General features: G+C 44.9%; 1 protein-coding gene across 7 annotated transcripts in view; it reads right to left on the minus strand.

Annotated features, from left to right (window-relative positions):
- Positions 1-1826: 1826 nt before the first annotated feature.
- The window catches only part of POU6F1 (POU class 6 homeobox 1), a 76918-nt gene continuing 54323 nt past the window's right edge, over positions 1827-24421 (minus strand). For all 7 annotated transcript variants that reach the window (XM_053295154.1, XM_053295152.1, XM_053295159.1 and 4 more), the window contains 5 exons: positions 24035-24163; positions 22940-23161; positions 15256-15400; positions 8293-8467; positions 1827-7541 (listed from right to left, as the gene is read on the minus strand). In XM_053295154.1, coding sequence (XP_053151129.1) covers positions 7196-7541; positions 8293-8467; positions 15256-15400; positions 22940-23161; positions 24035-24163 — 1017 coding nt within the window. In that variant the 3' untranslated portion in view covers positions 1827-7195. The remainder of the gene's footprint in view (positions 7542-8292; positions 8468-15255; positions 15401-22939; positions 23162-24034; positions 24164-24421) is intronic.

The raw sequence follows: 24421 nt of genomic DNA on the forward strand, positions 1-24421 counted from the left end.
TAATTCTTTATTGTCTTTCAAGAGAGCCCTTAAAACTCATCTGTTTGGCCTGGCCATTCAGGGTTTTTAATTAGTTTTAATTGTTTTAATGTTAACCTGGCTTTCAGGGTTTTAATTGTTTTGATAGTTTAATTGTTTTTAAAGATGTTTTTAAATTGTTTATATTTGTATTTCTCTTTTAATTGTTTTTAATGATTTTTGTCTTTTAATTGTAAACCACCCTGAGCCTGCTTGGAAGGGCGGTATAAAAATCGAATAAATAAATAAATAAATCCTTCTATATTTACCTTATATAGTTCACAAGGGTTGATTTTGCTTACATTCACCTGGAAGGTTGGGTAGCCTGGTCATAGAAGTAAAGAGCACAGGCGATGATCCAAACATACTACAGAAAGCAAATTAGGCTGGAGAGAGCAGGAAGAAGAGCCAGTTCCATGGTGGTGAGATTAAGGCTACGGCTCGGAAGATTCCTACATCTTGTCTGACTACCTAGGTTTCATTCTGGGCCTTATAGTCCCACATTGGTTAACTCTCTTCAGCAAGATGGCAATACCCTGTGGAACTACAAGTAGCCCATGAGCCAGGCCCTCAAATTTTGACCTTTAGTACCGTCTCAGGGGATTAATGCTCATAGTTATTTTGGGGAACTTACTTGATTAGCAAGCCAGAGGTTGCCGGTTCAAATCCCTGCTGGTATGTTTCCCAGACAATGGGAAGCACCTATATGAGGCAGCACCAGCGATATCGGAAGGTGCTGAAAGGCATCATCTCATACTGTGCAGGAGGAGGCAATGGCAAACCCCTCCTGTATTCTACCAAAGAAATCCACAAGGCTCTGTGGGCGCCAGGAGTCAACACCGACTCGACGGCAGAACTTTACCTTTACCCCACCTAGAAATGGAAAACAGGCAATAGTGTTGTTGCACTTGCAGCTTTTACAAGCTGTTAACACACCAGTGCAGATTTGGCCACTGTAGGACCGATGGTCTCAGGACAATAAAAGCATCACATACTGAAAAGCTTAAAGTATTGCAGTGCTATCACCTAGATAGATAGATAGATAGTTTATTTACGGCCCATGACCAAAACACTATCACCTATTTTCCATCTCTAGGAGTGTAGACCTTGTCAAAGAGAACTTGTGTTTTGGGCAGTATTAAAATATGTTAAATAAATAAATACATTAATAAAAGCAAAACACCATGAGCATTCACTCCCGCCCTAGGGTACCAACTACCCCTGCTGGCTCATGTATTAAACGTGACCGTTGGCACTCCTCTCTGCCTTTTGCTACAACAACAGGCCAACACAGCATCACCTCTGGAAGATACCCAGTGCTATATTATTTACAGGAGAGGTACTTGGAGTCAAGCCATAGCTTAGAAGCCATTCTTTCCAATCCAGAAGTCTTGCTCATCCATCCACCCAGCCCCCAACCCAAGTGTGGTGGTGGTTTATGGTTCTTCAGCAGTGAAGGAAAGGCACTCTTTGCATCCAGCCAGAACAATTTCCTTTTTATTTCTTCATTTGTTCCAGTGCTGAGCCCTGCCATGGAAAACAGGCCTGGGGCCAAAGCCATGGTCCAAATTCAGCCTTGCAAAGAGCTGCAGTGATGCCTTTCTCCCATAAAAGAGGACAAGGATGGTGTGTTATGGATTGTCTCCTTCTATTGGTACAGCAGCTTAGATTTCACAGAGGCTCAGGAACAACTTCGGCAGCTGCCCGTTGGCCCAAAGTCTTGGGAATGGGGGCAGTGCACAGCTTCACAACAAAAAGATAATTAGCAACATGAGTATACACATTGATAAGAGTTAGGACAGTGGTGCTGAAGTTGATATCAAGCACTTTTAATGTGCACTCAGGAATCTTCCCCCACTTCAGTTCATGCACATTTTTACAGTTCACAAATTATGCTTTTCCGCCTTTAAATGTCACAACATCCCCTCCAGTTAGTGCAGGAGAAGCCACTCCTCTACTTTCTTGTCCTGGATGTTGACCCATAGTGCACTGCCACTACACTTGGACGCAATCCCATCATGATGAAACTTGTGACAGTCTGACAGTTTACAACGCCCCTTTTTGCATCACCTGCCCTACCACCATTTCCATCACCACTACCACCCTTTTGGAAATGGTCATGCTGCAGACTCCCTCCTGTCCCAGGAGTTAATAAATACCAAAGAGGCTCCTCCACTGAGGCAGGAGAGGTTAAAGTAGGCGGGGGGGGGGTGCATTCCCAAATGTGTGCAGCTCTAGGTGCAAATGGAGAGTGGAGGACTAAAAATCCACTTAGATAGAACACATCTGCACACAGGTGACACAAAAAACCAAGGGAAGTTGAAATGCAATTGTAAGCCCGCCTTCCTACATGCTCATCAACTGATTTAAAAACCTGAAGTGAGAACATTTAAAACGGCATCTCGGTTCTTCACACGTGCACAACGACAGTGAGGGAGAGTCTCAAAAGCACTTTAAAGTGGCATCTGTGAAAACTGGTTGATGTCGGAGTTCAGAGTCTGCTAACCAACGGCGGAACATTCAAGTGCTGATCTGCCACCAGTCCATCTATGCGCTTTGGTGCAACTGAAATTACTTTTTGTCCCAAATGACATTGGCCATTAACAACGCCTGTGAATGCCTAACGACATTTAAACATCTTTAATCCTTCGAGCACTCTGAGCCCCCTCCCTGTGCATGGACCACTGATTGTCTATTGCTTAGTGCAGGGACGGTCACCCTGAGGCTCTACAGCTGTTGGCCCTCAACTCCCCTCATCCTTCAGCCACAATGGCCAATAACCAGGGATGATCAGAGTTCTCGTCTGACAGCAGCCAGAGAGCCTCAAGTTCACCACCCCTGGCCTAGTGGTTCCCAAGAGCCTGGACCCAGCTGGGAGTGTAAAGCAATTCAATACTTAACCTCTAGTTTACTGATGCAGCCAGCACTGGTGGGGAGGTTGTTCCAGCAGTGCATTTTCATCGCCCTTCAAATACTCCCAGCATTCCAGAAGAATCAAGCGACAGTGCAGACAATTCTGGCATAGCAAAGTAACGACTTTTGTCTTCCAGTTGGCCAGTGTATCCTTATCAAACATAGCGTCCAGCGTACTCCTTCCTTCGCTGTATAAACACATACATAAAGATCAGACCAAAGCCCAGCTAGTCTGATGGCCAGATGATGCCTCTGAGAAGCTCAAAAGCAGGGCAGGGCAGGAAGGTGATGGCCATTCTCAGCATTTGGTCTACAGATCTCCTTGTATGGCAATTCCATACTACTGTCCTAGCTATTGGGTTAAGATGGGCCTATTTTCCATTAATTTGTCTACTCTGTTTTAAAAAGCCATATATGCTGGTGGCCATAATCACATCTTGTGGTAGTGAATTCATCTTGCCAAGTGCTGGAAAGCAGTGCGAATGGGAAACAATTACAACAAAACCATGCAAGTTATAAGATCAAGTGGAATTCTTAAGAGCAAAAAAGATAAGTGGAAGTGTTCACTTAGTAATATCAAGAGGTTCCTGGTGTGTGTTTTTAAGAATGAGGCCAAATTGAAAAAAGCTACAGCTTTGCACGGTTCTTACAACAAACAAGTTAGGAGCAGGCTCAAGCCATTGACATGCATATATCCTGGTGGCTTGTCCAGACAGCAACTTCTTGCCCTTGGCATCCAGCATTTGTGCTTTAAAGTGGAAGCAGAGAGAACTGGCACGGGGAGTATCTGGGCAATGCAAGCACTTTTTGGCACTATTATAAAGCTATTCTGACCATGAGGCATGCATGATCCACACCTGTAGGGAACCAGCCTACAACAGAGGACACTAGCACATGCAGACCTCCAAGGATGGAAATACACTCATTGTGCATTGCCACACATCCCCTTCAAAACTGCCAAGTAACATGCCACTTAACCCATTCATCGTTCCCCGCATTTTCACATCACAGGCTGACACCCAGCGCAGTACAACATGGGTGGTGCCGATCCACCCATGCTGCTCTGAGCTTGCAGTAAAGCAGCCATGGTCTTGCAAATACTTACGCGCTCCAGAACTGCATTGGAAACACACCACTTGACCGCCAGCAATAGGCTTATGATCTAGCACTTCCAGAATGCGAGCGCACAAGACTGCTGGCACTTTATTGCAAGCCTGCAGCAGCATCGATGGAGTGGCACCGCTTGTATTACACTTGTGCTGGATGCTGGATCAGCCAACGCCTTTGGGTCTGTCCAGATCAGCAGTTTTTCACATGGTCATACAGATATTCAGACAATGATCCTGCTTTCCCCACCGTTTCACCATGACTAGAACTTTTTCTTTTTTTTTAAAGTAACCATGACATTGCATATCTGCACTAAACCCGGCTACTTTACAAATCGCGCCGCCTTCTACTTCTTCTGGCTCACGATCCCACTCCCATGCCTTTCTTTTTCAAGCTGTATCAATTTTCTTGCAAGTTGTGTATTGGCGTTTCGGCACCAAGTGGTGCCAAAGCAAGTGGTGTTTCGGCACATGGGTACAACTTCTCAAATGCAGCACAAAGACCTGAGCCTACCATTTTGGGAAGAGGAAGGGTATATATATTTAGGAACTTGGTAAAGTTAATCACATGTTGGCCCAGTGAGGGAGAGAGGGAAATCAAACAGCATTGCTCTGAACACACCTTTAGGGTTCATTCTTACCAGTTATGTTTCATGCAATCTGCTAAGGACCTTTACATACAGAAGTGACATAAAGAAGTGACATCATTTGCCCACACCCCAGGAACTGTGACTATTTGCAATCTACTTCTTGGTTATGGGGTACAAAATCAAGCACCTTTTTTAAAAGATGCAAGAGCAATGCAAATGCAGTCTCACATAGTTGCTATTCCTAGCCATTGTCCCGTCCACTTTCCCTCATCAGGCTTGCTCCTCTCCAAGGCTCCCAACATGCCCAGCTCAACAATGCCCTATGGGGATCCTATATGGGGACTGTGGGAGAGGATGGATCAGGCCTTTAAGTTCTTTAAAAAAAAAGATAGATGTGTCAGGGCTATCCCCAGATGACAGACATGTTAGATGATTGATCATATGGTTTCTAACAGATTAAGCAATTACATATGCATGAAACAACATATACTTTTGAAGGAAAAAGTGCACTTTGTTTTTAAATGATGCACTTAATTGTAGCAGCAGGCACCATCCTGATTCATCAAACCAACTGATAGACTCAGTCTTGCAACTGTGATGAACACGCAAACAGCTTCAATCATTGCTTCTACTCAAGCTGGGACAAAGAAAGAATGGAGCATGTTTGCAGGACATCCTCTGCCTCTGTATGTGTCTCAGGAGTCAATTCACATGAACACTGGGGCCCAAAGTAGCCATGTGATGTTCCCACACTGTGTATATAAACGCCCTACTAGCCATATGCAACTGTCCCATGCAGATAGAGGACATACGAGTATAAGACGCTGCTGTCTATTGAGTCAGACCATCTAGCTTAGCATTGTCTGCTCTGACTGGCAGCAGCTCTACAGAGCTTCACGCAGGAATTTTTCTCAGCCCTGCCTGAGATGCAGGGACCGAACCTGGGACCCTCTGCATGCTAAGCCGATGCTCTTCCATTGAGCTATGGCCCCATCCATGGGAGAATGTGCATGTGCAAGAGACTTCTTGCACAAGTTAAGAAGTGATAAAAATGCAAGTGTTTGTAGTGATGGTGGTGCAAAAAGCACTTGCCCATGCATGAGACAACAGTTGCACATGACCAGCTGGGCTCAAACAAAGAGATGATCCATGAGTTGGCCCAAAGTGGTCTCCTTTGGCACTCTTTTGGTGATGCAAGGTCTTATTTGGTCAGCCCTATCATTTATTTATAAGAAAACTATTCTTGTATTATATAGTGCAATTGATCCCTTCCACTTTAAAATGCAGAAGGTATTCAGAAGTGGACAAAAAGCCTAGGGCCGAGACAGGTGTGGAGTGGAATCCAATATAAGAACAGTTTCACAATTCTGATTTTTTCTTTTTTTGCCAGCCCCAATTTAGGGATTCAGCCTTACCCTCTGAGCTACAACCTCTTTTGCATGGAATCTGACATTCTGTCTACCAAGAACACATTCTCTCACACCCCTTGCCTCTTTGTATTGCCACTGCTTCTGTGCTTATGCTGCAGAGACACTGGGAATTAGTAATACCACTTGGCAGCTAAGGCTTAGCCTGTCCCTGCCTGCAGATCCCCCTGATATAATTCAGATCCAGGAAGCCTTGAGTTAGGATCATCTGGACAGGATGTTTCTCAGCCCCCAAATCTGCTAGATCCAGAAGTACACCAGTGTGGGAAAGCTTGTGCTCCAAAGGCCTGCTTGTCCTTGCTGCTGAGACAGAGCCTTCTTGCTGCTTCAACAACAGGTTTCTACACTTGGTGCTGCTCAGTATTTCTGCTACTGCCACACTGACGTTAGATTCCCAAGGAACACAGGCCAGAGGAGTGGTGCATTCCTCCTGCTCTCTTCTCTTCCAGCATGTCTCTGGAGAGAAGATATTAATCTAAAATCAGCTGTCACTCTTAAAAGGAAAGTGGGGGAAACCAGCAATGTGGGACTTCAGCAAACCTGAAGGTCTGGCAGATTAAAAAATAATGTTTCTTCCGTGAATAAAAAGTCTTTTCATTTAATAGTGCTCTGTATAATAATAATAATAATATTCACAAGAAAAAGGAGATATAAATTATGCCACTACTCTGTTATATGCTGTTAACGGGACCTGTTACCACACATGGAGATAAGAGTGTGCTTGAAAAGAGGCTGAAACAGAACAGGGTTTCACAAATTTCTTCTTGAAATGCAACTGGGATTTCTGGTGGATTCTATTCTGGTGGTCCTAAAGCTACCTTTTCAAAAACACACAGGAAGTCCTAAAAAACAAAAAACAGACGATGTTTTATCTGACACAGAAAGAAATGTGTATGTATTTCTAAACCCCTCACAGCTCCAGTACGACACTCAGGAGGAAGGACACGGCTGACAGGTACACGATTGGGTCATGTGAGGAAAAAGGGGCTGGGAGACGGCAAGACAAGAAGAAATCCCATCTCACGCCCTCCAGCCTGGTCATCACTGTAAAAGGGTTGACAGGGTGCAGGGGGAAATTAGCCACAAAGTGCTCACAGCAGCAACGTAGGGTAGGCGAGGGTCTGGATCCTAGCCCCAGCTTTCAAGGGATCTGAAAGACATTGAGTTTGCTGGTGTTTTTGAGCGTCTGTCGCCGGTTGCAGAACCAGACCCGGACCACCTCACGGTCATAATTGAGCTCCTTGGCGATCTCTGTGATCTCCTGGCCCGTGGGCAGGGCATTTTTTTCAAAGTAGGCATTGAGGGCCTCGATGGCCTGCGGCGTAAAAGATGTGCGGCGTTTGCGCTTTTTGGAGGGTTCGCCCCCCACAAACTCCATCAGGTTCTGCTGACCCTCCTGGTTCCGTAGCTCAGCCTCACTCAGCCACTTCTCCAGCACGGGCTTCAATTTCTGGGCACTCTTGGGGGTGATGTCAAGCTTTTCAAACCTGCAAAGGCATGGAGCATTGAGAAACATAAACAGGCAGCCTATTAGGTGAAGAACAGAGAAAAGAAACTGCTGCACGCTCCTCCGTAGTTAAGATGGGAGGTTCTCCGGGGTACAAATCCTTTAGCCTAAAGCGGAGTTCAACATATGTCCACTCCCATGTTTTATAAAAATGCTCTTCTGGTCAAACAGTGAGCTGAATTTAACTAAAAGGTAACAAGAGGATCTCATGAAAATGTAATGGTCTACATCAGACTCAAACTACATGATGTCAGGAGAGTCATGCTTAGTCTCCTAGAATTTTGTTTTGTTGGCATGTTTCGCGGTTGTGAAGTTGATCGAAGAGGAGGAGGTGGTTAACTCTTCCCTTGAAGGCCATGTTTGTGTGTTGTGGCATGTTCCCTACCCCCAGCTGCTTTGCTTCCCATGGGGGTGGGGAAATACAGGGACTCCCCAATCTATTTTTAACTCATGGGAATGCAGCTGAGGACAGGAAAGGATTCTGATTGCAAAAATGACCAGTGGGGGAAGGGTTAATCATCTCCTACCCACAGGGCCACTTCTGTGGTCAACTGTAGCCCTCCAAGTCTGCATTTCAGCTTGGAAAAAATATTGGGAGCTTGATTCCAGTCTCTCCTGGTGTCTTATATAACTTGTGCCTAAAGGAACTGGCAAAAAGACAGACAAAGGATTAATTTAAAATCCTAGATTTCATGCCTGTGTGGCAATCACCCTGACTCAGTCTGGTTTACCTGCATATAGCAGATTGGCTGTATGCTGGTCCTTCTGTAGCAGTCAAGGCCTGCCCCACCTGTGTTTGTGTAAGGCCCAGAGACAGGCGCCGAATCTTAAAGTTCTTGGCAAACTCTCTGATTTCCTCCAGGTTGATCCCATCTTCATCGCTTCCACTGTTTGGAGGCTGAGGCTCTAATGCAGATGAAGAGGAAGGAAATGGGAAGCCAGTTAAACAATGTGATGTGTTCCCTCTTACAGCCTGTAAAAAAATTACATGGAAAATCCTGGTCATGTGCAGTTATGGCATGCTAACAAATTCTGGCCACCACAGTTACAGCAACTCTGGAGAAGGGCCCAATTCAACTGCTGCCACACCTACGCGAATACCTGTACAAGCCTGCATTAGCATCAGTGAATGACATTTTTTATTACAAGTATGGATTTGCAACAAAATGTTGCAGTAGATCTATGGTGTGCATGTGTTGCTTGAGACTGTGGCCAAGCATGGGGCAGGGGTGTGTGTGTTAGCAACATAGACAGGATTCCCTCCTCTAACACATTTTACTTTTTTCTGTTTTTTTGGGTTTTTTTGGTGGGGTGTGTGTGTGTGTCACAGGTGCTCAGTCCCAGCTCCTTTTCACCCAGCCCTAAAGTTTAAGGAGTTAATGGCTGGTGAAGGCACAGTTTAATGTTTTCATCAATATTTGCTGAGGTTGTAGGGAGGGAAAGGAATTATGCAACAGGTTATATTCCACAATCCTTCTTCATCCCTACAGCCTGAGCAAATGGTAGATGTTGAGGCTATTCTCACAATGGGGGGAAACCGAGCTAAAGGAGCCCAGCTTGGTTTTCTCCCATCTCTGGCGTGCCCGGTGGTTCTCTGGTGGCTAGCCTGCCAAAGAAACCCTCCCCTTAAATGGGGTTAGCGGAGCAAGGGCATTTCCGATTGTGAGCAAGGGCTTTTCCGATTGTGAGTTGCCATGGTGCAGCTCCACACCACGGAGACTCATGAGGAGACCCCCACCAGGAGGTTAAAACGAGCCTCCCTGTGTCTTGGGTCTCCCGAGGATGCCCCATGCACTTCGGGGGTATGGGTGGTCCCTGATCCCTGCAGCCCTTACCAGTTCCGTGACAGAGCCAGTAGTTGTGTAGGTGGCCGATCCATCAGCGGAAATCATGGGATTGTGTGAGCGGCGGCTTGTCTGTGGGGAGAGCGGGCTAAGTCCACTCTCTCTACAGAACCCTCCTAGGCTCTACACATGGATTGTGTGTAGAGCCTCATTGTTAGTTTATTGTGTGATTGTGTGTATACATACAGACCTACGATGACCAGCAGATTAAAAGATTCAGTGCACAACTTCACCATTGCTCCTCAGGAGAGTTCACACACATAGTTTAAAAATATATATATTTAGAGGAGTTAACCCCCCACAACAAGAACTGAAATATGTCACACTTCTTCCCCCTCAGAAATATGCTGTTAAATGGCTGGTGAGAAAAAAACTAAAGAATTTTAGATGCATCTTCATTTTCTACAACTTTTTCAATTTTATGGTCCCACCGATTTTTGGCTACCAGTAGCTTGTATTTTTTTTGCAGATATTCCAGTGTATCATCCCTGCTACCTTGTCATGCCTTTGTTTGTAGTCAGTCTGTGCGAACTTTTTACAACAGCTGATCAGGTGGTCCACTGTTTCATCTGCTTCAAAGGTGGCACTTGCTGTTTGTGGTGGATTTTTTCGACTTTTGCTCTTATTGCATTTGTTCTTAGTGCCTGTTCTTGTGCAGTCAGTATTAAGCCCTCTGTTTCTTTCTTCAAGTTGCCATTCTTAAGCCACTGCCAGGTCTTGGTGATGTTAACCAGAAGGTTACAAGTTCGATCCTGACCAGGGGCTCAAGGTTGACTCAGCCTTCCATCCTTCCGAGGTCGGTAAGTACCCAGAATGTTGGGGGCAATATGCTAAATCATTGTAAACCGCTTAGAGAGCTCCGGCTATAAAGCGGGATATAAATGTAAGTGCTATTGCTATTGCTATGTTTGATTTTCCAGTTATATTGTGCAAATATTGACCATGCAGGGGCTTATTTCTCCATTTTTCTGCTCGGTTCTTGACTTGTTCTTTCTTGTAGGCCTGCTTTGTTTCATTGGTGTTGAATAGTTTCACGTTATTGACCATTTGAAGTGCATCTTCTTCACTGTCCTTGATATATTCTTCAAGGCTTCTTTTCTCCTCCTCTATTGTTTAATGGACTTGCAGCATTCCTCTTCCACCTGAGCTGCGAGGGAGGTATAGCCTATCTACCTCACTGCAGGGGTGCAGAGAATGATTTATGGTCATTATTTTCCTGGACTTACAATCTAGCGTCTCTAGCTCTGCCTGGGTCCAGTCTATTATTCCTGCAGTGTATCTGATAATAGGTATAGCCCAGGTGTTTATGGCTTGTATGGTGTTCCCGCCATTGCGTTTGGACTTGAGGATTTTTCTAACTCTCCTGATGTATTCACTTCCAATTTTTCTTTTAACTTCAGTATGTGCAATGTTATCAGCCTGGAGAATGCCCAAGTATTTGTAATGTTTTTTTCTCTTCCAAGTTCTTGATGTTGCTTCCATTGGGCAGTTCTATTCCTTCTGTTTTTGTTATTTTTCCTCTGTTCATTATTAATGCAGCACACTTGTCTAGTCCAAACTCCATTGCTATATCGTTACTGAATATACGGACAGTGCTTAGCAGTGAGTCGATTTCTGACTGGGACTTTCCATACAACTTCAAATCATCCATGTAGAGCAGATGGTTTATTTTATCCGAGGCCTGTTTTGTTTAGTATTTATGAAAGTGGAGTCATGGCGATTACAAACAACAGAGGGGACAGTGAGTCCCCTTGGAAAACACCTCTTCTAATAATAACCTGTCCAGTGTCTCTCCATTGATTGTTAACTGTATACTCCACATGCTCATTGCTTTTTAAAAATAAATATCTGCATGTTTTTGCTGACTCCAGTTGTTTCTAAACATTTTAGTATCCATGTATGAGGCAAAGAGTCGAAGGCTTTCTTGTAGTCAATCCATGCAACTCTTAGATTTGTTTTTCTTCTCTTGCCATTTTCTAAAATCATTTTGTCAATCAGCAGCTGGTCTTTTGTGCCTCTGGTGTTCGGGCAATTTCCTTTCTGTTCAGCTGGAAGCTGCTTATTAGTTAATAAGTGTTGCATTACTTCAACTGCTATTATTCCAGTTAATAATTTGAACATGGTTGGCAGACAGGTTATCGGTCTATAATTACTTGGAACTGCACCTTTTGCTGGGTCTTTCATGATGAGATGGGTTTTGCCAGTTGTTAGCCATTGTTCAATATCACCTCCTTTCAAAATGTGATTGAACTGTTTGGATAGTTGTTTATGAAGGCTTGTTAGGTGTTTGAACTATGCAGTTCATCGTCGCCTGGTGCAGTCCAATTTTTAATTTTCTTTGCTCTTTCACTTACTAATTCTGGTGTTATTATTAGATCTTGCATTTGTTGGTTACATTTTTCGACCTCTTTCACCCAGCCTTCTTTTTTATTTTAATTTATTGGATTGTCCCATAATTTCCCCCAGAATTCCACCATTTCTTTTTTATTTGGTTTTTCTGTGTTTCTTGCAGTTTCTCCTTCTATGCTTTGGTAGAAACATTTCTGATTTGACTGGGATTGGAGATTATGCTTGTGTTATATAATTCTGGCTTCATATCTGCTAATCTTCTTTGACACTGCTGTTATTTGCTGCTTTATTATTTCCAGGACTTCTCTAATTTTCCTTGAATCTAGATGTTATTTTTGGATCAGATACTGTTTGGTGTTTTCATTCTTCAGCTTCTTGTCTTTCATATCTTTCAATTTACTATCATCTGATCTAAGCATGGAGATTTTATTTTCTAATCTAATCTTCCATTTAGGTGATGTACTGCTTTCTTTTTTGACAGGTCCACTGATCATATCTGAGCTCTTATGTGGTTATTGTTACTGCATTGTACATTAGTTGGTTTGTTTCTTGCAAATTATTGGTTGATATTATTTTTGTTTACACAGTCAGACAGGTGTTATTGACTGGTTTGTTGGGATGGCTGAATTTTATTATCAATATTGTTGCTGTTATTATTATAGATATCATCACAGAATATAGGCTGTTCCCAGTAAAGTTGCTTTTTGTAATTGGCTGATGATGATTTCTGTAGCCCCTATGGTGTTGAGGTGCTCTTCAAGTTGTTTTGGAATTGCACCTAGGGCACCAATTACCACTGGGATTATTTGGTCTTCTTCTGCCACAGCCTTTCAATTTCAATTCGTAGATCTTCGTATTTTGTGATTTTTTCTATTTCTTTTTCTTCTATTCTGCTATCCCCTGGTATTGCTATGTCGATTATTTAAACTTGTTTTTCTTTCTTCTTGACTACAGTTATATCTGGTGTATTGTGTGGCAGATGTTTGTCTGTTTGTAGTCGGACGTCCCATAATATTTTTGCATCTTCATTTTCGACAACTTTTTCCATTTTATGGTCCCACCAATTTTTGGCTACAGGTAGCTTGTATTTTTTGCAGATGTTCCAGTGTATCATCCCTGCTACCTTGTCATGCCTTTGTTTGTAGTCAGTCTGTGCGAACTTTTTACAACAGCTGATCAGGTGGTCCACTGTTTCATCTGCTTCTTTACAAAGGTGGCACTTGCTGTTTGTGGTGGATTTTTTCGACTTTTGCTCTTATTGCGTTTGTTCTTAGTGCCTGTTCTTGTGCAGTCAGTATTAAGCTCTCTGTTTCTTTCTTCAAGTTGCCATTCTTAAGCCACTGCCAGGTCTTGGTGATGTTTGATTTTCCACTTATATTGTGCAAATATTGACCATGCAGTGGCTTATTTTTCCATTTTTCTGCTCAGTTCTTTACTTGTTCTTTCTTATAGGCCTGCTTTGTTTCATTGGTGTTTAAAAGTTTCTTGTTATTGACCATTTTAATTAATTATTGTTGTTGTTGTTGTTGTTAACAACCTACCAATAGGTTTCCAGGCAAAGTACAAAGGTTATTACCTATAAAGCCCTTAATGGAATGGGCCCACAGTATTTAAGAGAATGCCTTTTTTGTTATGAAACCCGCCGCCTATTAAGATCTTCAAGGGAGGTTCCTCTGAGTGTGACTCAAAGGTGCGCCTTCTCTGTGGTTGCCCCAGAACTGTGGAATGCACTTCCTGCTGAGGTTAGAGCTGCTCCATCCCTGTTGACTTTTAGGAAACAACTGAAGATGCATCTCTTCAGCCAAGCTTTTTAGTTAGTTGGTGTTTTAATGGATATTTTAATCTGGTTTTATGTTTTAACTGTTAAATTCTTGGTTTATTTTATTCTTGGTTTGTTTTATGTTGTAAATGGCCTAGAGATTTCGGTAGTGAGTGGTATACAAATTCAGAAAGAAAGAAAGAAAGAAAGAAAGAAAGAAAGAAAGAAAGAGAGAGAGAGAGAGAGAGAGAAAGAAAGAAAGAAAGAAAGAAAGGAAGGAAGGAAGGAAGGAAGGAAGGAAGGAAGGAAGGAAGGAAGAGTAAAGTGTGCCGTTGAGTCAGTGTCGACTCCTGGAGACCACAGTGCCCTGTGGTTGTCTTTGGTAGAATACAGGAGGGGTTTACCATTGCCTCCTCCTGCACAGTATGAGATAATGCCTTTCAACATCTTCCTATATCGCTGCTGCTCGATATAGGTGTTCATACCAGCAGGGATTCGAACCAGCAACCTCTGGCTTGGTAGTCAAGCCATTTCCCTGCTGCACCATTAGGTGGCTCAGATAGATAGATAGATTAGATAGATAGATAGACAGATAGATTAGATAGATAGATAAATTAGATAGCCAGATAAATAGATAAGATAGACAGACAGATAGATTAGATAGATATTATTGCTGGCTGCCATTCTGACTAACAAAGTACTGGTGCAGTGATGCTCTGCATATTACAGGAAAGGGGCAATTTCATCAACCTCCCCTTCACTCCAAAGCCAACAGTGACTCCAAAAAAATATACAGCAGAGACCTCAGGGACATGTTTTTACCAGGCACCATAGGCTTTAGAACGAAGGGGAGATGTTGACACCAATGGGACCAATTCAACATTCAAAGCATGAGTGCTGCATTAATCTGGATGTTAGCCATTATCTATCTATCTATCTATCTCTAAGATGTACCTGTGCCTGTCGATTAGTCATGGGGACAGGGAGAAAATGGCGATGGTGGTGGCAGGCGGCGAAGAGGGCAGCACAGCCTCCCTCTCCAGCCTGCCTGCAGGCCAAAAGGCAGGAGCTCCAGCGGGCGGGGGTGGGGGGAGAAGACGATGGCGGTGAGCAGGCAGCTCAGCCTCCCTCTCCGGCCCGCCTGCTGGCCACAAGGCAGGAGTGCTGGAGGTAGGGGCACCAGTGGCGGGGGGGACGGGACAACAGGGGTGGGGGAATGGGGGAGAAGTAGAGGCGCAGATGCTTTGCGCCTGGCCCAGCTAGTTTATTAAGAATATTTATATGCTGTTTTCCAACCAAAAGGTCTCAAAGTGGTTTACATGGCAAAACTGATAAAATGGTTCCGTACCCCTAAAGAGGTTTGCAGTCTAAAAAGAAACACAAAGGAGACACCAGTGGCAGTCACTGGAGGGATGCTGTGCTGGTGGGGCTGAATGGGGACAGTTGCTCTTTCCCAACTAAACATAAGGGAGTTCTCATTTTAAATGGTGCCTCTTTACCCAGATGACAGGAGTCAGCAGGCACAGGCAGAGTATTATGCAGGCGCTGCAGAGTGGCATGTCATCTTGCCACACAAGTCAAGCACTCCCCTGGTCCCTGGTCTCTACAGGAACCGCAGCCTGCACCCCACCATGACTAGCCACAAGCAGACAGAATCATGGGCACTTCCCATTCCCAACCACATGACATCCAACCCTCCCGCCACCAGTCATACAAACAAAAGGCACTGCAGAAATACTCACTTGAAACCAGCTGGCTGACCGTCGGGGTCTCTGAGCAGGTAATGGGGACAGGAGCAGAAGCTAGCTTGGCTGCAGGGGGTGGGGGGCTTGCGATGACCACAGCTGGTGGCTGGGACATAGTTGGAGCAGGCTGAATTGGCTGGACCTGGAAACGCCGCAAAAAGAGAGTGACACTCAGACAGGAATGTTCTTGGCAAAATGTGGGTCCTGGTAGAAGAACAACAGAAGGAGCCCCGTGCAGCCGTGGCCAAGGAAATCTTCAGCAAACAGAAATGAACACACAGAACTGTGCCAAAGGAACAGCCTTGTCTATATGTGCTCCTTTGTTTGAATGCACCTCCCCTTGGAAGCCATCTTTCCTGCTGCTACTTATGGTGAAGACAAATGTAATAATAAAAAAGAACCAATCATTGTAGATCCCTGAGGTGAGCTCTGCTTCTTTCCAGCTTCACAATGAAAATGAGAGATGCACATATAAGCAAACCAAACACAGGCTTAACCGTCAGTCTTACCCTCTCCCACTGATAGGCAGTGTGGTGCAGCGATTAGTGTCAGACTAAGACAAGGGAGACCCAGGTTCAAATCCCCCCTCAGCAATGAAGCTGACTGGTTGACCCTAGACCAGCCTCTCAACCCAGCCTACTTCACAAGATTGTTGGGACTGTTTGTAAACAACATACTTGCATTGGTTAAAACATGACAACAAGAAGGTGGGGGGACTGCTGTCCAAATTATCATCCAAAAGAATAATTAAAAGAAATAATCCAGATGTTAAATGGTGGTACCAAGTACAGCTAATAAGCTTTGCACCACAATTTCTCTGAGCATCACTCAGTTCTGTATGAAGCCCAATTGCTATGAAAAGTCTCAGTTGTATGGAAAGACTCTTGTTGTATAGGTAAGCTTATTCTTGTACAAAGAACTCTTGTACTACAAAGATTCTTGTAGTAGGTTTTGGGAAGTCTCTCTGGTAGGAGAAACCCTTTTTCATTATAGCAGAGTGCACAGAGGCACAACACAGCGGAATTTGGTTAGGCATGCGTGTATGCTGAGAGTAAAGTAACTTGGAGCCAGTTAATAGTTTCAAATCAATATAAATTGTATTTATTAGAGAACTCCATTCTAGATAGGAAAGTGAGGAGTTAGGCTCTCTAATCTATCTAGCTAGCTGGATGCAGATGGATTCTGCATCTCTGCACACATGGTACAGGGGAGAGGAGCCTGCATGTTGCAAGGTAGAAGGAACAGGAAGAGAAGGGGAGAGAGGAAGTGCAAATCAGGAAGGAAGGAAGTTAGACCCTAAGAGTAGCAATCTACATTCCCAAGGGATAGTGTCAGAGCAGTAGAGTAGGGATGACCAATGTCTTGACCCTCTAGCCCTCTAACTCACTAGTCTGTCCTCCACTGTCTTTGAGATAAGAGACAGCGCAAAGTCCTTCACTTCCAACAGTAGGTAAGCTTGTTCATTAGCCTTATATGAAATATTTTATGTTTCCAGAAGGTGGAAATTGAACAAATTTACAATTATTTGCTAACATGTCACAAGCTGCCACTAACTTATTGTTCAGTGGGCCAGTGGCCCTGTGGTTTTTTCCTCACAGATCCTTGTACATATCCTAAGATACCAATAATGGAATCCAAAGAGATCTCTTAGCCTATAATATCTCTGATATACAGGTGGACCTTGATATTTGTGGGGGTTCTGTTCTGGGCTGTAGCTGCGGATATGGAAACTGTGAATATTGAGTTAAGGGAACCTATGGGCTTGAGGGGGTTAGGTTCCCGGTGGGCTGAAAATTGGCCAAATTTTATGTGTGGGGGAGCTTCTTATCTTGCTCTGCTGATCCCCCCCCCCGAGTCATGCTGTGGCCCCAAACTGGCCAAATATTTGCATTCCCCCTATTTTTAAACAAAGATGGGAGCCATTTTGTGGCTCCGTCGAAGAAAATGGCGGCCAGAATGACCACAGCCGTCATTTCCAACCACCTCCAAGCTGTGGATATGTGAAGTCAGCATGTTCCCCCCTCTCCCATGTTTGCTGAGGTCAGGTGTCTTTTCCTCGACTGTGGATATGTGAATCCGTGGATAATGAGGTCCATCTATACTGCAAAACATTTTTCCAATAAATCTTACTTAAGTTATATTCCCATATTGGGTCCCCCAGGGCTCCATACTGTCTCCAATGATATTTAACATCTACATGAAACCGCTGGATGCGATCATCAGATTTGGTGCAGTGTGTTATCAGTTTGCTAATGATGCCCAAATCTATTTCTCCATGTCAACATCATCAAGAGAAAGCATAACCTCCCTAAATGCCTACCTGGAGGTGGTGATGGGCTGGATGAGGGATAACAAACTGAGACGGAATCCAAATAAGATGGAGGTATTTATCGTGCGGGGTTGGAACTCAGGAGTAGTGGTGTGCACGGACCGGTCCGGAGGCCATTTTGGAGGCCTCCAAACTGGTCCGGATCCGGACTGGTCCGGCAGGGGGGGTGGCTACCTTTAAGGGCGGGGGGGTAGAACTTACCCCTCCCGCCGCTCTTCCCCCTCCAGCGCTGCTTTTAAAATCCAACTTTTCAGGGCGGCAGCGTTCTTCCCTGCCGCTCTGGCCCCCGTTGTTGCCCGGAAGTAGCTTAGAAGTCAACACGCATGCGCGCGGCGCGCACCTAGCGCCGCTGTGTGCGCGCGCCGCATACGTCACACGCAGCGTGCGTGTGACGTATGTGGCGCGCGCCGCACCGCGCGCATGCGTGTTGGCTTCTAAGCTACTTCCAGGCAACGACGGGGGCCGGAGCGGCAGGGAAGAACGCTGCCGCCCCGAAAAGTTGGATTTTAAAAGCAGCGCCGGAAGGGGAAGAGCGGCGGGAGGGGTAAGTTCTACCCCCCCGCCCTTAAAGGTAGCCACCCCTCCTTGCTGGTCCGGATGGATCCAGACCGATGCACACCACTACTAAGGAGACAATTTTGAACTGCCAGTTCTGGATTGGGTCACACTTTCCCGGAAGGAACAGGTACGCAGTCTGGATTCTGCTTCTGGATCCAAACCTCTCCCTAGTATCTCAGGTTGAAGTGGTAGCCAGAGATGTTTTCTATGAGCTTTGGCAGATATGCCAGCTGCATCTGTTTCTTGAGATAAACGACCTCAGAACAGTAATACATATGCTAGTAAACTCCAGACTTGACTACTGCAATGTGGGACTACTGCTCTATGTGGGGCTGTCTTTGTACGTAGTCTGGAAACTGTAGTTGGTACAGAATGCGGCAGTCAGTTTTATCTCCAGACCATCTTGAAGAGACTGTATTACTCCTGTATTAAAAGAACTACACTGGCTACCAGTAATTTTCTGGGCAAAATACAAGGTGCTGGTTATCCTCTATAATAAAAGCCCTGGGTGTGCGCCCGTGTCTCTGCGCCCATGTCTTCCTCAGCCGTTCTGGGCATGCGCAGAGTGCATGCCCAGAACTTCCGAGGAAGATACGGATGCAGGCACCAGGTGGCCATGTTGGCTCTCGGTGCGAAAGGAGGAGAAGCGGGGACCGGGGAGGGCGGAGGCGGCAGCGGCGGGACCGGCCCTACCACTGAAGCGGCCGTATGGAGCCAGTCGGACATGTGGGAGAAGGGAGCAGGAGAAACGGGGACCGGGGAGGGCGGAGGCGGCAGCGGCGGGACCGGCCCTGCCGCTGAAGCGGCCGTATGGAGCCAGGCGGCCATGTGGGAGAAGGGAGGAGGAGAAACGGGGACCGGGGAGGGCGGACGCGGCAGCGGCGGGACCGGCCCTGCCACTGAAGCGGCCGCATGGAACCAGGCGACCATGTGGGAGAAAGGAGGAGGAGAAGCGGGGACCGGGAAGGGCGGAGGCGGCGGCGGTGGGGCTGGCCCTGCCGCTGGGAAATACGTGGCAGTGGAGGTGGGTCCGGGCTGGCCCCAGGAAAGGGAAAGCCGGCAGCAACAGACTCAAAATGACGGCAACAGCCCAAAAGACAAACAAAAAAGGTTGCAATGAACACAATGAAAAAAATCAAAAGTTTGCACTAAGCACAATACCCACCGCCTGCCAAAACACCCGAAAGGCAACACATCCTCAATAAAAAAATGAAAGCACACAAAAAAGGAAAAAAAAAACCCACAAGCTGGAAAACAGAACAGAACGAAGGCCCCCCCCAGCCAAGGGCGGGAAAACAAGGTCCCTGATTTACACATGTGCACCTAAAAAAACCGGACCAACGGTCACTGCCGAGAGTGCCGCAAGCACACAGAAGCTACACAACCCTACTAGCGCCCGTTATTTTAACGGGCTTAAAAATACTAGTAACCTATAAAACCCTAAACAGTATAGGCCCAGGGTACTTAAGAGAATGTCTTTGCCATGAGCTCCACCGTCTGTTGAGATCATCTGGAGAGGTTCATCTGCAGTTACCACCGAAACTCTGGAATGTGCTCCCTGCTGAAATAAGAGCCTCCCCATCTCTGACAACTTTTGAAAAGTCTCTAAAGACACTTTAGAGACAAAGAGTCTCTAAATTCACCCAAGCTTTTCAACTAGACTTGTGGTTTTAAATTGTTCTAGGGTTTTAATTTCTGTTTTAATTTGTTTTATTTTGCTGTAAACTGCCCAGAGATGGAAGTTTGGGGTGCTGTACAAATACAAGCAATCAGTCAATCAATATGTGTGTGGGGGGGGGGGGGAGTACGTCTCCCAATGCCACATCTCCAGCACAAATCAGAGAGTGTTCTAAGCAGTTTAATAGTCTGGATATGGTATGGTACCACTTATATAACAATTCGTAGATACTTGCTGACATCCAGACTTACAAAGCACAGGTGCTACAGGAGAAGTACTGGTTCTTCTGAAAAGTTCAACTAATGCAGCTCTATTGCTTGTGCAGTGTGTGTGTGTGTGTGTGTGAAATTTCAATAACTGCCCCCTCCCCAGGAAGCACTCTGGGCCACCCATAAATATGTCTCTTGAGTCTTGTACAGCCCTAAGTAACATATTTTCAGGTGGCACAGAGTGCTTTCAAGGGATGGAGAGGTTGTTGAAATCACCCCACACAAGCACTGGTGAAATATTAGTCTGGAGCTCTTCAGAAGCACTGGTACTTCTCTCATAGCACCCATGTTTTGTTTGTCTGGATGTCATTTGTTTCCTTTATAAGTGCAAACAGTTAAACCTTTAGTAGAATCTTTACAGATATATAATCACTGTTGATCCTAACTATTAACATTCAGTTCTCTTTACCATTTTTGGTTAGTGGTCACCTATGAATTATTAGAGTCTATCAAAGGGGTGTAAATGTTTGAGAGGAGCTTTAAAAAATAATTGTTTTTTACTAAGTGTAATTTCTCAAAAACTGCTAATAGTCCATTAACATGAGCTGTTTGAAGTTATATTCAGAAAGCACACCAAACAGCTCATGTTAATGGACTATTAGCAGTATAAATATATAAATAGATATATAAATACTGGACAAAAGAGAAGTAAACATCTGAGTCTAATTAGAGATCTATTCATAATGCAATAAAGCACTGTATCACACATCTAGTCAGCTTACATTTAAACCACAGGATAAACTCACCCATATCTCTTTTTCAATTGTATTTCAAAATGGTTAATACAGATGCTAAAGGGTGAACATCTGGGCTAGTATCTGTCTAAATTTATCCCATAGTAACAATATTCTGTCCTTGATCTGGTTTGGGATTTCTTGCCAGCATTTTGATTTATTAGTCTACGTCCAATCTGTTAAAGTACACTTATTCCTGCTTGCTCTGCTGTCCAAGGAGACAATTCTCAAATGTAATGAAAATATTGTACAAAAGCAACCAAAAGAGCTGCTACATTAATTCTTAATACTGGCAGAAACAATCTGCTCTGACCTGTATGTTGCTGTGCCCTAGTTCTAACTCAATACACCTTGTAGTTCTGTATAAATGTATTCGGGTCTAATTGGATTGTATTTAATGTCAGCCTCACAGAATCATTGCAAGAATAATCTGGGTGGAGGGGTGTGTGTGAGAAAATAATCATGCACACTGTCCTGTGAACCTTGGAAGAATGGCAGGATAAAAATGAAACCAATAAAAATCAATAAATGCTTCAGAAGGGCTGCTTGCCTTCTTCATTTCTAAAAAGTGCCACATATATGTTCTTCTTTTTATCCATCCATCACTTTTTAATTTGAAAATTGAAAACCTTCTTTAAAATGTGAAAAACTGCTCTAAAGGATTGAGGGCGGGGAAATTTCTTGGTGACATTACAGATCCCGGCCAATCAGAACCATATGCAGCCAGGTTCAGCTGCAATCTAGCATAACCTGTTTTTCAGAGCTTGATCCTGAAGAGGAAAGGTATATTTAAGATGAATACAGTATGGGCACTTCCAAAGTGGCTCAAAACATGGAATACAGACAGAACATTCATATCACTTGGAGCACAAAACAGGGTCAAAACTCACATACTCAAAGCCATGTTTCATTATTTCAAGAAGCAAGCTCCCAGCTCCTAAGATCGCAATACTTGGTGAAACCCCATAAATCAGGAAAAGGACCAAGAGTACCCAGTGGACAGTAAGTGGGAATTCGGTGCCATGTCATGCTTTGTAAGCCCACCATGATTAGGAAAGCAGAACAAAATGTACAAAAGAAGCAGATAGATGCAGGTTTGTTTAACTGCACAAGATGAAAAACCATCCCCACCTCAACCAAGCACAGAACACATCCAGCTCTGGCACATGGTTGAAAGTTTTATTCAGATGCAGGGTTGATCATGGACAAGATCAATCATAATCAAGAGGCAAGATGCCTCTGAATACCAGCTGCAGGGGAGCAACAGCAGGGGAGAAGGCATCTTGCCTGTGGGCCTCCCAGAGGCATCCTGTGGGCCACTGTATGAAACAGGATGCTGGACTAGATGGGCCTTGGGCCTGATCCAGCAGGGCTGTTCTTATGCAAGTAAGTGCTCTTGTTTGCATCCTCTCCGGTCTGCTCCCTTCTTGATTTGGTTGCTCAACCTTCCTATAGGTTAAAGGAATCTGCCTTCTACTGAGTCAAACCATAGGTCTATCTAACTCGCTGTTGTCCACACTGACTGGCAGTAGCTTCCAGGGTTTTAGGCAGGGGCCCTTTTCAGCCCAGGGATTTAACCCGGAACCTCTAAATGCAAAGCAGGTGGTCCACCCCTGAGCTATGGCCACATTCCCCATCCCAGATTTGTGTTATTGCTGCCTCCTCTTTGCCACCCACAAGCTTCCTTCTCTTCCCTCCTTTCCACCACTTTACTCAGCTACATCCTAACTACCCTCTAGCCCTGCAATCTATTTGAGGACTATCAGAAGATGCCAGACTGGAAATGTCAAAGGTTGTATTCCCCCCCACCCCTCTCTCATATGCATAGAAGCCTAGAATATCTAAGCATCACCCCACTTCAGCCTTTATCCTTGAGTCTGTCATTTTGAAGAGACTCCATGCCAGGGGTTCTCACCCCTGGGTCCCCAGATGTTGTTGGACTACAACTCTCATCCTCCTCAGCCACAGTTGTTGAGAACCTTTACCCTAAACAAAGGAATCATCGGCATAGAGAAGGTATGCCCGTCTTTTCCCTACGGTTGATCTAGTGAAGAAGAGTCTGCTGATGGTTTATTACCCTAAGACCTGGCATCCCCTGCTAGTTGAAGCTCACCTCAGTCTTTGCTGGAGACTCTGGGGTGCTGGGTTTCCGGACAGCTGCTGCTGTCTGGATGGTGCTGCTGGCCAAGGTGGCAATGACCTGGCCCTGGGCATTCAGAAGCAACTGTGGCGTCACGGCCTGCACCTGCAGATTCTGTGCCGGCAATGTAGCAGGGACCGGGTTTGCTGTGGCAATTCCAGTTGGGTTCACCACCCATGGAAGAGTCCCAATCACCTGGAAAAGAGGGAAAGGGAAGATGCAGAGGCAAGCAGCACAAAATGGCGTCTTAACATCTCTCCCCACTCCATGATAACAGAGTGCAGGGTTGGGGTGGTGAGTGAGACTAAGCTAGGACAAAGGGTAGGGGGAGGCAGAAGCACATGGAGAGACTTCCAGCCCCATTATCACACACGTACGGGTTTATGTGACTTGCTTTCCCTGCCCCTTTGTATTGTCACAGGCCTGCATGCAAGAACTATATTTTCTATTGTTGAAAGAGGTTGGGTGGCTGCTGCAGTAGTCATGTGAACAATACAAGAAAAGCTGTCTGTGTTCTGCAGTTTCGTATCTGCTCCATGCAAGTACAGACATAGGCAAATGTCTGACAAACCTTGCTTCTGTTTTTTCCAAGAGTAAGTTTCTCACCCTTGGATTCTCAGATGTTGTTGGACTACAACTTCCATTATCCATGGCCACAATAACCACAGTGAAAGGCAGGACTAAAATTACAAAAAAAGATCATGGCCACATGTCATGCACGCTTATGCTGGCATCTGCCATTGGCTGGCACTGCGGCAGGCATCTAAAGAAGCACTGACAGTCTTGTAAAGAGTTTAAGTGCACAAATGCTTAAATTTGAGCACTGACATTTTGAAAGTACAATCTACATCATTTCCAATAATAGCTGTTATCCTGAAGTGTGGGTGGGATTTAAGTATTTGTGCATTTATGCAACACTACTGGCACTTCTTTAGATGCCTGCAGCAATGCAAGCTGATGGGCTATGCAACACGTGGGCCAATGTATTGGATGAGATGCCTTTTCCCTAGCGGGAGGGAGCCAGGCCTGTGGTTGCTTTAACTGTGTTCTGGAGTCCTGGGCACTTACCTGTCCCTGCGCATTGGTCAGGATCTGCCCAGTTATCCCTTGCACGCTGGGAATGGTGTTTGCAATCACTGGGGTGGCAGCCAAAGAGCTGAGGAGTTGAGTTTGGGCACCAAGTGAAGCTGCACTGATCTGCAAGGGGAAATAAAACAAAAACAAAAAACCTGAATAAGAAACATCTTATTCCTCCTGATTCAACACATTTAAGTCCCATTGGTTTCAAAGGGGAAACTAAGCATGTGTTCGTTTAAATAAGCTGCAAAATATTTAAAATCATTGGAATCTTGGTACCCATGTTTCTGGGTTTAAAAATATGTTTTTAACTTTGAACTGGTATCAAAGAAAGATAAAATTACAAAAACAAATTATGGCCCACGAGTTGTACCAGGC

The sequence above is a fragment of the Hemicordylus capensis genome, chromosome 2 (genome assembly GCF_027244095.1).
Source record: "Hemicordylus capensis ecotype Gifberg chromosome 2, rHemCap1.1.pri, whole genome shotgun sequence".
Lineage (NCBI taxonomy): Eukaryota > Metazoa > Chordata > Lepidosauria > Squamata > Cordylidae > Hemicordylus > Hemicordylus capensis.